The 14,154-nt window shown below is 51.9% G+C and overlaps 1 protein-coding gene across 34 annotated transcripts in view; it reads right to left on the reverse strand.

Moving 5' to 3' along the window:
* The window catches only part of CACNA1G (calcium voltage-gated channel subunit alpha1 G), a 101,700-nt gene that overhangs the window by 47,375 nt on the left and 40,171 nt on the right, over positions 1-14,154 (reverse strand). For 27 of the 34 annotated variants that reach the window (XR_014936675.1, XR_014936677.1, XR_014936676.1 and 24 more), the window contains exons 11-18: positions 11,462-11,613; positions 10,801-10,986; positions 9,633-9,747; positions 9,256-9,411; positions 5,592-5,660; positions 3,472-3,565; positions 2,724-2,908; positions 2,135-2,581 (exon numbers count right to left, since the gene is read on the reverse strand). Coding sequence is in view for 27 of the 34 variants with exons in the window: in XM_085522620.1 (XP_085378746.1) it covers positions 2,135-2,581; positions 2,724-2,908; positions 3,472-3,565; positions 5,592-5,660; positions 9,256-9,411; positions 9,633-9,747; positions 10,801-10,986; positions 11,462-11,613 (1,404 nt within the window). In the remaining 7 variants the exon portion in view is untranslated. The remainder of the gene's footprint in view (positions 1-2,134; positions 2,582-2,723; positions 2,909-3,471; positions 3,566-5,591; positions 5,661-9,255; positions 9,412-9,632; positions 9,748-10,800; positions 10,987-11,461; positions 11,614-14,154) is intronic. The other 7 variants (XR_014936681.1, XM_085522621.1, XM_085522610.1 and 4 more) reach the window with 1 other exon arrangement.

Consider the following 14,154-nt stretch of genomic DNA (forward strand, 5'->3'; position numbering starts at 1 on the left):
GATCCAAAGGCAGCCTTCACACTGCCTTTATTTCTGTGTGGCAGCAATCAAAACCATCCAGCAAGGAGAGCTTGTTAAGCTTTGTTGCAGAAGGGCACATTTAGGATCACTTTGATCTGAATAACAGTTGTGTTCTTTTCTTCTTCCGTTGGTAAGGGAGTTCTAATTTATTTTTTTCAATTTAACAAAATAATGCCATTTTTTTCCTGACTCTGCCAAGGCTCACACAAGGGCAAAGAAAACCCCACAATGTCAGGGGAAATTCACAAAGGAAAGCTCCTCAACCTGGAGAGCCATTGCGCCAATCAGAGCAGTATTTTCTGATCCACCTGCTGCAGTGATTCACAGTGAGTTCACATCGTGGGGCACCAGGAAAGGCAGCTGCCAGCTGAGGACATCCCCGTAAACACAGCAGGGCAGGGTGTGCTCTGTGACCCTGACTTGCCTGTCCTTTCCCCACGCGTTTGAGCTCCATGGAAGAAAATCCAAGGACCTTTGGTCTAACCCTGCTTGGTCAGAGCCCAGCACACAGAAAGAAGACATTTGGTTTCCACTAAAAACAGCCACCATAATAAAGATGAAAAACACGCATCTGACTGAGCAGTGCACTGCAAGCCATGGGGAGAGGCAGGAGGGATGTGTCCCACCACAAGCTGCCCAATGTGATGGAGCTGCCGAGGAAAGGAAGGGACCCACAGGGCATGTGAACCCAGAAATCAGCAGCCATTGGCCATAAAAGCCATCCCTAGCCAGCTATGGAGAGTGTGGTCCCTCGATCACTTGGAATAGTGTTTTTTCCAAAAATAATTACCACTTCTATTCTTAAAAATTCAATTTGTTTTATGGAGGTTAAAAACCGGGTTAAGACAATCAGTAAAAATCCCAGGCTGAGGATCCATGCTGGAGATGTAATGGGATAATGGCTTGTTTTAAAGGCGATTTACGGCTGAGCGACTCTATTCTGCCAGCACAAGCTCTCTTTCTCCTCCCGGTTGCTCTCTGGAGTCTCCACTGCCTTTTGCATCCTTTCACATGCTCCAAATCCCATTTTCATTCAACAAACTCAGTGAAATACAGTAAAATCATGCCCAAAAGCAACAGCCCTCATTACTGCCCTGGTTACCATCACGTGGCTGTACCCAAAACCCATCAGCAATCCATCAAACACCCCATCCAACCACTGCATCTTTCAACCCACAGAACAAGGAGAAAACCCTTCAAGAGCTGAAAATGCCCCAAAAGGAGCCTGTGCTGAGGCTCCAATCACACCACAACGCATTCCCTGACTCCCCCAACTGGGGGCATTTACACCATTTGAGCAGTGGCAGCACTTGGCAAATTATGTGCAGTGATTTGAAAGTGCGGATGCAGAGGATATGCAAAGCTGGAGATGCTGCTTTACTATCTGGTGCTCTAATCAGCTCAAAATTACAGCTGATTTTTCTTCTCCTGCTGCCATGCTTTTAGCTAACATTTCCTAAATAGCACTTCTCGGGCCTGTGAAAGAGAGACACTCATGGACTAATGCCTCTTCATATTGAAATTAATGCAAAGCCTTGGAAATAATCACCATCTCTGCAGGACTAATGCCTCCACGGGACTTGTGGGCCCAACCTTGCCTTTGCACTGCCTGTTGATGCCAACACAGATTGTCTATTCCTATGGATGGGGGCTGAAATCCAAATACCGGCTGGTGAGCAGGGATGTGTTTACTTACTAAAAATTTAAAAAGATAAAACCAGAGTTGTGCAGTCATGGAGTAAAATCATAGAACCATCTGGGCAGGAAAAATACCCTCAAGATCACCAAGTTCAACCATCAGCCCGACCTACCACCACAAAACCACATCCTTAGCGTCCTGTCCACACACCTCCCTTGCCTCCAGAGACAGTGGCCAAGATAGCCATGGCTCCATGCATTTAACTGGAACCTGATATCTCCATCTGAATGCCCTGACACAGCAATGAGACACTTAATGTAATGTCACCAGGCTGCTCCTGGTGACCCCCAGCTGCAGTGCTGGTGACATTCAGCCTCTGCCTTGGCTGTGGCATGCTCCCAAGAGCTACAGAAGTCATTTGGATGAGCAAAAGAAACAAACAAAGCCCAAACCAAGCATTTAGCACCTCCTTACCATGTTGCCTTCATCGTCAGCATCATCACAGTCTGGCCGAGGGTCGTCCAGGTGGAGCTGATGGACCAGCAGGCCAGGAGAGGTTTTCCCATTGCAGTCCTGGTGCTCAGAGGCAGTGGTGCGACTGCTGTGCATGCTGCTGGTCCGGTACAGCGAAGGCACCTGCAGGGTGTCCTGGAGGTCGAAGGAGCCCTTTGCTTCCAGTGACTCCATGCGATGAGGTAAGGAGCCGTTGACACTGCCAGCCCGGCTGGAGTGTTCCTCATCCGAGCTCTCCCCATCCTCTGAGCTCTCCTTGCCCTCCCCGGACAGCAGGGACCTGCGCTCGCTGCTCTGGCCCCGCCGCTTGAGGCTGGGTGCCCGGCCGATGCTGTTCCAGCTGGAGCGGCGGCTGGGCCAGCTGCTGCCAGCGCTCCAGGGGCTGTGCGGGGAGCTGCGGGCGCTGGGCTGCGGGACAGGGATGGGGTCAGTCTGTGCCACCTGCCCACGCCAGGCCGTTCTCATGGCTTGGGGGGGCAGATGGACACAGAGCTGCCTCGTGTGCCCCACAAATGCTTGTTGGGCAACCACAGGATGCTCCAGTCCTTACCGGGGATTTGAGCTCATAGGCAGCAGGGTCCATGGAGACGCCACTGGCTCGGCGTGACTCATAGCCCTGAGCTGCATCCCCAAACATGGCGCTCTTGGGCATGGGCATCGGCGTGGCTGCGGTGTGGATGATGAGTGGAGGGGTGAGGCTTTTCTTCAGCTCTGGGTGCTCACTCAGGGCCATCACTGGAAGGCACAAGGCAGGTTTTAGGGTCCCACTGCTGTGGGCATGCACACAGCCTGCCATTGGATGGGCAGAGCTGCTGCATAGCGTACGTTTGTCCTCCTTACATCAGGAGGAAGGGGACTAAAAGCCATATGGGGGCTGAGAGCTTTCCAACAGCATGGTGGGGAAGAGCAGGATGTTGAGAATGGGATTGGGTACCAACAGAGAGAGCAGATCCCTTACATATGACCCCTAACCTTCCACCAACACCCCCCTACTCTTCCTCCACAGAACCCTGCCTGCACTGGGCTCCCTCCCCGCTCTCTTTCCTCCCCCCCTCCCACACTCTCAGAGCTCCTGTACTTGTGCCCCTGTGAGGACACTCCACTGGAATGGATTTCAGATATGAATGCCATCAAATTTCTTTTGCCTGCAGCTCATGCTCCCAGCCCTGTAGCAGCTCGACAGAATGTGAGATGAGATGAGGGCATTGTCCCCAGGAGGGATTTCCCACTCAGGATAAATTACTTTCACAGCAGAGGGGGTTGTGCAGCAGGGCAGGTGTCCCGGGCTCTGTACTCACAGACTGGGTTTGACAAGTTTTTCTTCAGTCCACCCTCCTCTTCCAGGCTGCGGAGGAAGAGCTCACCCTCTGAGTCAGACTTGGATGCATCCCCCTGCAGCAAACAGAGTGTTTTAGCCAGGGGGAATGAGGGGCTGCCTGCACAAACACCCCTCGAACACACGGGACCGCATTGCCAACACCACACCTACAGATCCACCGAGCTGTGTACCACGATGCAACACCACCTTTCACAAAATGAGGCATGCACATATTTATACCACAGACTAATTAACCTCCTACCAGGAAGACTGGCTGCCTCTGATTCCAAACACAGCCCCAGAAAGGGATCGGGGAAATAAAACATAAAAAATGCATTGCTTGTGTTTTTGTGCTGCGGGAATTGCACACCAATGTCAGGGAAGGATGAGCAACGTTGGGACAAAAGTTGACCCTACTCATTTCTCTCAATTTATACACCATGGCTTGAAACTCCCCCTGTGTGGGCAATCCCACGGCTTCCTGGTGATGCTTAAAGAAGCCATCAAGGACTCAGGATGCTGACTTTGCAATGCAGCCATGAGTACACGATTGATGGAAGCCCCAGTGGTGTAGAGAGGATCCAATGTCTGCCCCCTGGATGGCCAGCAGGTCCAGCTGCAACACAACAGAGGTCTGGGGGGTTTACATGAATTTTGAATCCTGAGAGTTACTGAGAACCCGGGCTCAGCCCCCAGAGAAGGGCTGAGGTTTACCACAGCTCAGTGTGCTCGCTCCATCTCACAGCACACAGCTGGTGAGGGACTTCCCTGCACGCTTCTGTCCATTGGCACTGTGGAAAGGTGCTTAGGGTGTGGTATAGTGAGCATCCATCCAGTGGGAAAAGGTGCTCGCCAGAACCATGCCAATCCACCAGAGGAGGACTTGGGGCTAAAAATGCTCTTCTGGCAAACAGCACCAAACCCCAGCATGGTGCACATCGGGAGGGAGGAGAGGAGGGGAGGGAAGGAGGAAGGATGCTGAGGTGGAAGCCAAGCAAAGTCTCCCTTAGCTGGAAGGAACCAGGAGCCCAGAACCCCAGCAAGGCCAAGCTGTCCTCAGTCCCCTATGGAGGTTTGGTGCTTGGGTGCCAGGCAGTGGGAAAGCACAGCAATGTGGGGCTGCATTTCTGGAGTGCTTTGCAACAGCCCAGAGGAAAGTGAGAGGGTGCACAGCACGCGCAGAGATGGGAAAGCAGAGCTGTACGGGGACTCCCCCAGCACCAAACCCCACATCTGGGGACAGAAGCATCTCCTGCAAGCAGCGAGTGCCAGCCCCAATGCACCGCCCATTACCTGCTCCTGCACTCCCAGCTTGCCTTTCTGGATAGAAAAGGGGTTGTGAGAGAAGAGGGAGTTACAATCCTTCTGGGAAAGGAGGGCATGTCTGGAGGGACCCCAGGGCACAGCGGCTCTGCCAGCACATACCCAAGGTGACAGGATGCATTCGGATATGTCAGGAAAGGATTTTGTGCTGAAGGAAGAGCCAGACTTCTTGGAGACGGAAGAAGGGGAAGGCAGTGGTGAACAGAAACACGCAGCCAGCAGCAGAACAAGGCCTGGAGTGTGCTGCACTTGTGGGATACATGGTGTCCTCAGCCTCCTGCACATCCCAACCCCACATCCCAACCTTCATCCTGAGATCACTGGGTGTCTCTGACTGACCTCACCCTACAGAGCATGGGGCTCTTGCAGGCTCAAACTTGATTCCATGTCCCACGTGGGTCACGGAGCAGATGTTCCTGGGGACCAGCATCACTGCCCGACTGGCATGGGTGTGAGCACACTGCTTTGGTCCCATCCACTGCAAACCCCGTGGGTGAGCTCACCTCACTGCAGGACTGCACAGAGAGCTGAGCCTGGAGCCACCCTGCTCCCCAGAGCACCCACCTTCATTCCTCCAGCTCCCCCAGAGAAGGAAGGGACTTAAAACCAAGGCTGACTCAACAGTGAGGACAACAAAAAGAAAAGAATGAGACCCCGACAACCCCTGACAGCACGACAGCTACAACGATGAGTGAGGATGGCAGCACGGCGTGTGACCAGGCACCACGAGGGACACAACCATGGGGGTGTCGGGGGCTCATGCGTGGCTGTACGTACCGCTGCCGAGTCGCCCGGCAGCTGAACACAGCTCAGCTGCCCCCCAGCATCTTCCCGCTTGGAGATCTCCTGAAGGAGAAACAGGGCAGGGAGGGGGGAGGAAGGGGAAGGAGGGTTCAATTTTCACAGTTTCAACAGCAGAAATGAGAGGGAAGTAAAAAAAAAAAAAGAACAACACAGGGAGAGGTATGGAGGGGATGGGGAAGGGCAGATGGAGAGGGGCAGCATGCAGCCACGATGAAGAGCTGGGGGAGCAGCCCCGACGAGGCCAGCCTTACCTTTAAATTAAGTGTTTCAGACAGAGAGCTTGATGCAGCTCCGAAGTGATAATTGTGCTAATGAAACACCGGCTAATTATCGAAAACACGATTTCTTCTTTCCTTTTTTGCAGCTGCATAATGGGATCTTTATTTATTATGCCATCATTAGGCAGCAGCGGAGGCTTCTAATGAATGTTTGATTAACACAACATCAGCCCTCTCACAGCCAGGTGAAATACCTCCAGCACTTCTTCTCAGCACCAGAACTCAGTGCCTCCCAACCCGCTGGGGAAGCAGCGGCACTTGTGGCCCTTGGCTCATCAGCATGGGGTGGGATGTGTGGCCCTGGGCACGCTCACTGCTCACCCTCACTGCTCCCCAGGGGCAAAGCAGTGGTGCTCCAGCCTGCAACACACAGATGGGGAACTCGCCCTGCTCCCAGCTGGGGTGATGAGTTTAAGAAAGACCAATCCCTCACAACTTGGAGTTTTCTATGGTTCTCTGATCAGTTCAGGGGGCTGAATGGGACATGGGATCTTGCCTTGGACACTTAACTTAAAGTCTTTGTAAGAGAGAAAGAGGAGGAAAAGCCACCAAAAGAAAACACAGAAACACTTTTCCTTCACAAAGACAATCCCACTGAAACCAATAGGGGTGCAAAAGATACAAGACGTAACAAAGACACCATCCAAAAGTCTCCACATGGGGGAAAATGGGCTTCAGTCCTCTGGTTGAAGTCCAAGTGCTGCTTTCTGTGGGTTCTGCTGCTCCAGCCAGAACACTGCAACACCGTGCAGAGTGAGCATGGGGGTGGGGGTGGCCCCTGGGGACCAGGGAGCAATTAAGACACAAGGTGGGGAAAGGGGCAGAGCTGGGAGTGAGGACAAGGCAAGATGAGGCCGGGAGGATCGCCAATGGAAGAACACACGTTGGAGATAACGTTGTCAGGGAGTCCCTCATGAGAGCAGCTTTGTGTCTGACAGAGAGGAGCCATTGTTTGCTTCAGAGAGAAATCCCCAGGCCACAGACCTGTGCTCAGGCAGCGATTTCAAATGAGCAGCTCCATCAAATGGGGTCCCCTGCACGAACACCCGGCCTGAGTTCAATAGCAGAACGTGAGCCCAAAAATAGCTGCGCTGCACCATGTCCTGAGTGCGCCTCGCACCAGGGGAACAGGTCACCAAAAAACAGAAAAAATAGGAGAAGAAAATCAACCCGGCAAAATATATTGCTCCATATTCAAAGTTTGGAACAGCTCCTTCTTCTTTCCCGATTGCTTATATACATCTGCTGCCTAGCAACTGGGGCTGCAAAGCCGTGCACTAAAATTAACGAGGTGCTTGCAGATTGAGGAAAGGCAGTCAAGGACTGGGGAGATAAAGGCAGCCGCTCTGAGATTGTGTTTCAGCCCGGAAAGCTGAAGAGAATGGAAAAACACCTCGCTCAGAGGAAGGGTTGAGTGCAAGGGCTGGAGAGGGACGCGGGGTTTGTTTACAGGGAGAGCTGATCTCTCTATTAATTTTGCTGAGGAGAGGATCCTTCGTGCGCTCACTAGTGAAGCCCAGAAGGAGAGGTGTGTGGGAGCTGCAGGGATGCAGGGCGGCGAGGTCCAGGTGTGGTGGCTGTGCTGGATCCCACCCGTGGGCTCCTGGCCCCAGCAGCTCTGGCTGAGCTCCCTCTTTCACACATTCCCATTTACCAGAGGAGCACTGAGAGCTCCGAATAGCAAAGATGTGGAAGGAAGATGATTAGTAAAACACCTCTCTAAAAGCCTGAGATACAAAACAGCACTGTAAGCAAAGTGGTTAATTGCATGAATCAGGTGCAAGGCCATCAAAATCGCGGTGGTTGGGCAGAGCTATTTCCCGAGGGCAGAGAAGGCTCCGGGCTTTGGAGGCTGTGCTGGGTTGTGGTCCCAGCACTCAGTGCTCACCCCCTGATGCCGGCACAACAGAGATGGACCCTTAAAGCTGCGGCCATGGGAACAAAACCGCAGCGCGTTGCGGTGAACGACAGCGAGCGGTGCTGCGGTGCCAGCTGGCTGCAAGCGAGTGGGGAAAATTGCTGCCAGCCAGAAGCAAGCAGAGTGCCACGTGCTCCAGCACCAAACCAGGTGGCGGGGATAGGGGGGTCACCTCCCCTGGGGGCAGCAGGGTGGGGAAGGGGTGGCTGCACAGCAGGGCTGAGCCTTGGGCGAGACATGGGGCTCTGCCACTCAGGCGACCTTCAGAGAATCAATTTGCTCAGCTGAACAAAGGTTTGGTTTCAATGCTATCATCGCTCCGCAAGCAGCCAAGGAACCTTCTACCTCTTCTCACTCGGGCAAAGGAACACTGAGCTATGGAGGAGAACCTGGCGGTGACCTTCCCTTCAGGCTGAATGGTGAGGGGTGGGTTACAGAGAGAAATGGCCACAGCAGTAACAATTAAACAAGAAAATGCCGACACACAATGAGAGACGATACAGAAAAACGAGAGAATTTCTTCTATCTATCTCCTGGTACGATTCCATTAATGTAACTCTAGATTGCACTGCAAAAATAATAACAATAATAAAAATAAATACGGTTCTGTGCATAGTTGTTCCCAGGCTGGTAGGATATTAGGACACACAAGCAACAAATCTTAAATAATATTCCACTGCTCCGACTCAGTTATCAACAGCGCAGACAAAGTGTAAAAGCACAGCCATAGGGGTCCCAGCAGACAGCTTTGGGCTGCTGCTCCCCCTCTGGTCCCCATCAGGACGCAGCCCCCCATCCCTCTGCACAGTGGGAATCTCCTGTGGGGTGGGTACGCACCCCAGGGCCCCACTTTGGGGTGCAGCTCCCAGCTGAGCAGCTAAGACACAGAAATTACAGCTCCATGCTAACCCCCCAACCTTCCCAAAAGCCCACAGCACCCTGGGTGCCACATGGAGCTGGCAGGGATGAGGACCAGGTGCCTTAAAATGGAAAGCATTGTGGTGTTGAAATTAGGAGGAGCTCCATGAGCACACATCGCCAAAGAAGTCAATCATGCTCCTCATCTCCCAGCAGCCTGTGTAAGTTTTCAGGAAGGGTTTTAATCTGGCTCACAAACACGGAGAGAAGTGTTTCAAAGGCACTGTCATAGCAGTTATCCCATCTGCAGTGCCTGACTCACCGCTGAGTTCTCCCTCCTGCATTAATGCTAACAATGCTTTTCATTTAAGCCCTTCATTTAAAGGACTTGCTGTATTAAACTGTACCTCAGCTAAGCAGAAAGAAGGAATGAAGAAAAAAGACCTCGTATTTTTCCCCACTTCTTTTCATGTACCACTCTGGTAAATGTACTGTTGCCCACTTTGGAAACCACATTCCTGCTGCAGGTCTGGAGGCCCTGAGACGTTCAAAGCCAACAAAGGCACAAGTGAGAGAACATTACCTCCGTCTGGAAACCCTCCACCAGGATGGCCACCAGCAGGTTGAAGAGAACGTAATTCCCAAATGTCATGAGGGCAATGAAGTAGAGTGCTGCCCAGGAGGAGGTAGATGCCATGCCATTGTAGAGCACCTTGTTCCAGTCTTCCTGGGTCAAAATCTGCAAAGAAATTGTCTCAGGAGCATGGAGACAGACAGCAGCATGCTGGCATCTGCCCTGGGTGAACAGCCAGCAAAGCACCCCAGGCTTGGACACGACCTCGAGTTATAACTAACATGCATATTTCAATGCCTCTGCAATGGCTCCACCAAGCCGTGCCATAACTGTCCCACCCCCACAGCCCCAAAGGGCAACAGGTCGCTCTGCCCAATGCTCAGTACCTGGAAAACAGTGACGATGGCCCAGAGCAAGGAGTCGAAGTTCTTCCTGTCGGGCAGAGTGTCGCCATCCCGCTCGGAAGCGAACTTGCAGCCAAAGAGGTGCATCCCCAGAATGCTGCGAGGAGAGCACAGTGCTGAGCAGGGCTGGGCTGCAGTGCTGCCGCTGCCCCCCAGCCCCAGCAGAGCCCTTCAATTCCATCTTTTAAAAGATGAGTCATTCCTTCAATGAAAAGCACACCTCGAGAATGTGCAAACTGAGAGCAAATTTGGGTCAAATCCGTCGCACGGCTTTGAAAAGTGAGCCCGTTCCTTCCCCTTCTTTTCCTTTGTTTTGTCAGTCACAACATTTTGTTTCAGCTCTTTCTAAACAAAATGTTTTGACTTTCCGCTTTGCGATGACACAATTTTCTGCAAAACAGGCTTAAACTGAGCGGGGAAGACAAAAAGGGATCCTGAGAGAAGCCTGAATGGAGCATATCAGGGGGCTCACCACATCTTTGCCGATTTTGACATGAAAGCAGAATACCTTTCATTTCACATTGATGCTAAAGGAATAATTTGTCTTCCCCTGCTCTCGGCCAGTAACCTGAATAATCACATTATTCACAGCTCCGTTCAGCATCGCGGCAGCAAACAGTGCTTTGGAGCAAAATGCCTCACTGGGAAAAGGATCATTACTGCGCAGAACGGCTTTCATCAGCCTTCCAGCACTGGGACGCCGGAGGAGTGGCTGCTGCAGGGCTTGAGTTGAAATCCAGACCCAAATCCAGGATACTGGGGCTCCCCCAAACCTGTTTCTAGCTTTCCCACCACAGAACTTCACTCCTGTGAGGAGGCCATGCCAGGGCAGGAGCACCACTTCGGCTGCTTTTATTTTAGCAACATTGCCCCCTTCCTTAACAACATTCTCAGCACCAGCCTCATCTGCATGTAATGGGACAGATGTCTCGGGGTGGTAACAAGGAATCATCCAGATGAAGGATTTTCCTTGCAAATCATCTCATGAAGACAGATGTCTCGTTTGGCCAGAATTAAAAGAAGATTGTCATCAAGCCACTGTCAGTGCTGCTCTGGGACTCAGCTCAGAAACACCCCAGTACAGCCCCCTCACATCCCCATGGGATCCCACTGAACACCCCAGAATGAAGAGCTCTCACCAAGCACCCACCTAAATATGAAAATGAAGAGCATCAGCAACATGCAGAAGGTGGCCACGTTGTCCATGGTCTTCATGAGGACGACAAGCTGCCGCTGCAGGGCCGGCATGAAGCGCACCAGCTTCAGAACCCGCATGAGCCGGAAGGTCCGCAGCACTGAGAGCCCCCCGCCTTGCTGCCCCACGATCTCCCACACGCTGAGAGGAAAAGAGTTTGTTGTGGGATGGGCAGAGAACACCTGGCTCAAAGGCATTGGGAGAAGAAGCAAAGGAGAGGGGGGAATTCGGAGGGAAGAGAGATGGGGAGTGGGAAACCCTCCCCGGACAGAGAGGAGCTCTCAGTGCCTCCTGGAGCTGAACCCCACCAGGGCCAGGAGCCCTCAGCTGTAACCACAGTCCTGTATGTGCCCGAAAGCAGTTATTTAACCAGGCACTGGTTGTGCCACTTGGGCCCCAGACTCTGCCAAGATGGACAGCTTTCTGCATGGGCCTCTCTCTGAAATGACCAGAAAATAATCCCAAAACATCTATCAGCAATTGCGTCTAATTATGTTAACTTACAGCAGAGAGAAGTGTCATAGGAAGGCAGTTATGCCCACTCACCATTACATCCCATTTTAATGAGCTAGCCAAATGAAGGGAAACGCACATAAAAAAAGCTCTAGGTTTGTACCTAATCACCACGATGATCCCATCAAAGATGTTGTACGGGTTCTTAATGTAGCCAAAGGGGCCGTAGACAAGGACTTTGAGCAGCATCTCTAGGGCAAAGAGGCTTGTGAAGACGATGTTGCTGATCTCCAAGGCATTGGTGAGCTCCTCTGGCTGGGAAAGAAGGGGAGGAATGGTTCATTGTCCATTTGTTAGGCACGGGCACACTTACACCTGGAAATATAGCCAGCCTAAATAGTACAAGAGTAAGAACACTGAGGCTGATGGTAGCGGGGCAATGTGGCAATATGTCACTTGAAGCTCAGGAGAGAGAAGGAAAACACCATTAGTTATTTCAGGTTTATACATCCATTGGAAACTGAGGAAATAAATCCAGCCGTGGACTTCACGTAAATCTCAGCATTAGCAGCAGGTTTATGTCCGAGTGTCACAAACCAAAAGATTTAAGCTAAATGTGCGGGCGATGTGGGAGCCCAAAGGCTTGGTGTCACCATCCTGCTCAGAGCATCATCGGCTCTGCTTCAGAGATAGAAGAAGCCAAGAGTTTTACAGTTATATGCTGTCTATAAACAGTTAAATCTCCATGGACTTCCAGCCCCCGCTGTTTCTGCGTGTTGAAGTCTCCAGGCACAGCTGGCCGAGCCCGTTTAGCTCCAGTTCCTCCACCCCAATGCGGTGGCAGCTGGGGAACCAACTGCTCTGACGTTATCTCAGCAGTGCAGCAGTCCCGGAGGACCTGCAGAGGTCCCGGTGGGACTTTGTGATGACAAAGCAGCCGTCCCCAGGTGGCAGAGCAGGAAATGGCAGCATCAACAAAGAAAAGCAATTGAAAAGGAGAAAAAGGGGATTTGAAAGCTTCCTACACCTCAAACACCCTGGTGGACAAGTATCCCCTTGGCTAGCAACTGCCAAGCACACACCTGATATCAGCTAGCATTCAAATGCCAACACCTCAGCTCTCCATATTAAACACAGCGCTGGTTTAACATTCCACCCCTATGGAAACACACATAACCAACAAACAGGCTGGGAACCCATCCACCGAGTTGCACCTCAGGACAATTTCAAATAGCTGAAAGTCTACAGCAGTCCCACAAAAGCCCCGTGCTGCCGCAGGAAGGAGCATCCCAAAGAATTATTCTGCACTGGGAAACAGCACATCTCAAGGCAGCGGATGGGTGCTGTGAGTTACTCAGAGGGTTTCCTTAGGGTGCTCCCATGTGGGTGATTCCCTTCATCCAATGGCGCAGCTCATGGGGTTCCACTTGGCTCCACATCCCTTCTGGGGACACATCACTGCTGTGCCATGAGCGGCGCCTTCACACACCTGGGAATTATCCGTGGGGATGGAGGTGGGCTGAGCTGTGTGCCCGCCCGAGGGGATGCTCACCCTGCGGGGACTCAGAGCCTGGGGGCACCACCAAACCCCAGCTATAGGACTCCCAAGGAAACACAGACACATGGAGATAATGAGGCTGCTCAGAAGCTGCTGCTGCCTTTGGGAAATCACAGGCATGTCTGAAGCATCCTCCCTTTAGCAGCATTAAAATCCTGTGAGGAAGTGGCCTTTCCCATCCAGTGGGAATTAAAACTGTCATCTCAAAGTAGACAGAAGAGTTTCAGATATGGCCAACTCAACACTTTGAAAGCCCTGTCTTCCATGTCAGCCTCTATTCCCTCATCCATTTGCTCTGTACCACAGATTAGAATAGGAAAATATAAATAAGTCAGCCTGAAGAAGAACACGGAAACTTTAGTTCACAAAATGTTCAAACAGATGCTTCAAATATCTCAGATAATATATTTAGATATATATATATATGTAAATATATATTAAGTGAAGTCTGCTAATCTCCTCATTAGTGGCAGCAGTGATTAATTACAATGAAAACACCCTATGATTAAACAAGCAGGAGAGAGACACAAATATCAGCTCATCCTCCATAAATCCAGAATGGTGCCTCCTGGACACTCTCCCCACCGGACACACAGACGTGGTGCCCTGGATACATCACCCCCTGTTAGCTCCGTGTTTGCGCAGTGTCAGTGTGTTGCTGTACTGTGCAGCACGTTGATGAGAGCTGGCAGCACATAAAACAGGAGAAGCAGCAAACAAACACCGTGCAGAAAAGCAACACAGCAGGGAGTGGGGCATGGGAGGGGTGAGGGCATGGGCATGCAGAACACCCCAAATTCGACTGCAGCAGAAGGAAAGCATCCATCCCATTCACTTTCCTTCCCTCATGCCAGCTTGGAGCAGCACCCTGAGCCTGACCCAGTGCTCACATGGGCTGCACTCCCCCATTCCCCTCAATGGAGTGATAGAAAGCTACCAAACACCCTGGCACACCTTGCAGAGATCTTACCTCCTCCAGCCATGACAGCAAAATGACTGTGCCAGGACCCAGGGATTGGAATCAACGATCCTTAATGGGTCCCTTCTAACTTGGGCTATTCTGTGGTCCTAGGGCACACAATGCCCATCACCACTGGACCTACCTACAGGGTCCACATGGGCACACCTGGAGCGGCTGCACCCTGCCAAGGGGTGTCTGCACCCTGCCCAGAAGCACCCTGATGGCCTTCCCCTCTACCTATCTCCTTAACAACAAAACAGAACATCAGAACCTTCCATTCTCCAGTGCAAAGAGGTGCCCGGGGGGAGCGAGGGCCCCGCTGAGCCCAGCAGAAAGC

This window comes from Coturnix japonica, chromosome 23 (assembly GCF_054131305.1).
Source record: "Coturnix japonica strain WE chromosome 23, WE-NBRP24, whole genome shotgun sequence".
In the NCBI taxonomy this organism is placed as follows: domain Eukaryota; kingdom Metazoa; phylum Chordata; class Aves; order Galliformes; family Phasianidae; genus Coturnix; species Coturnix japonica.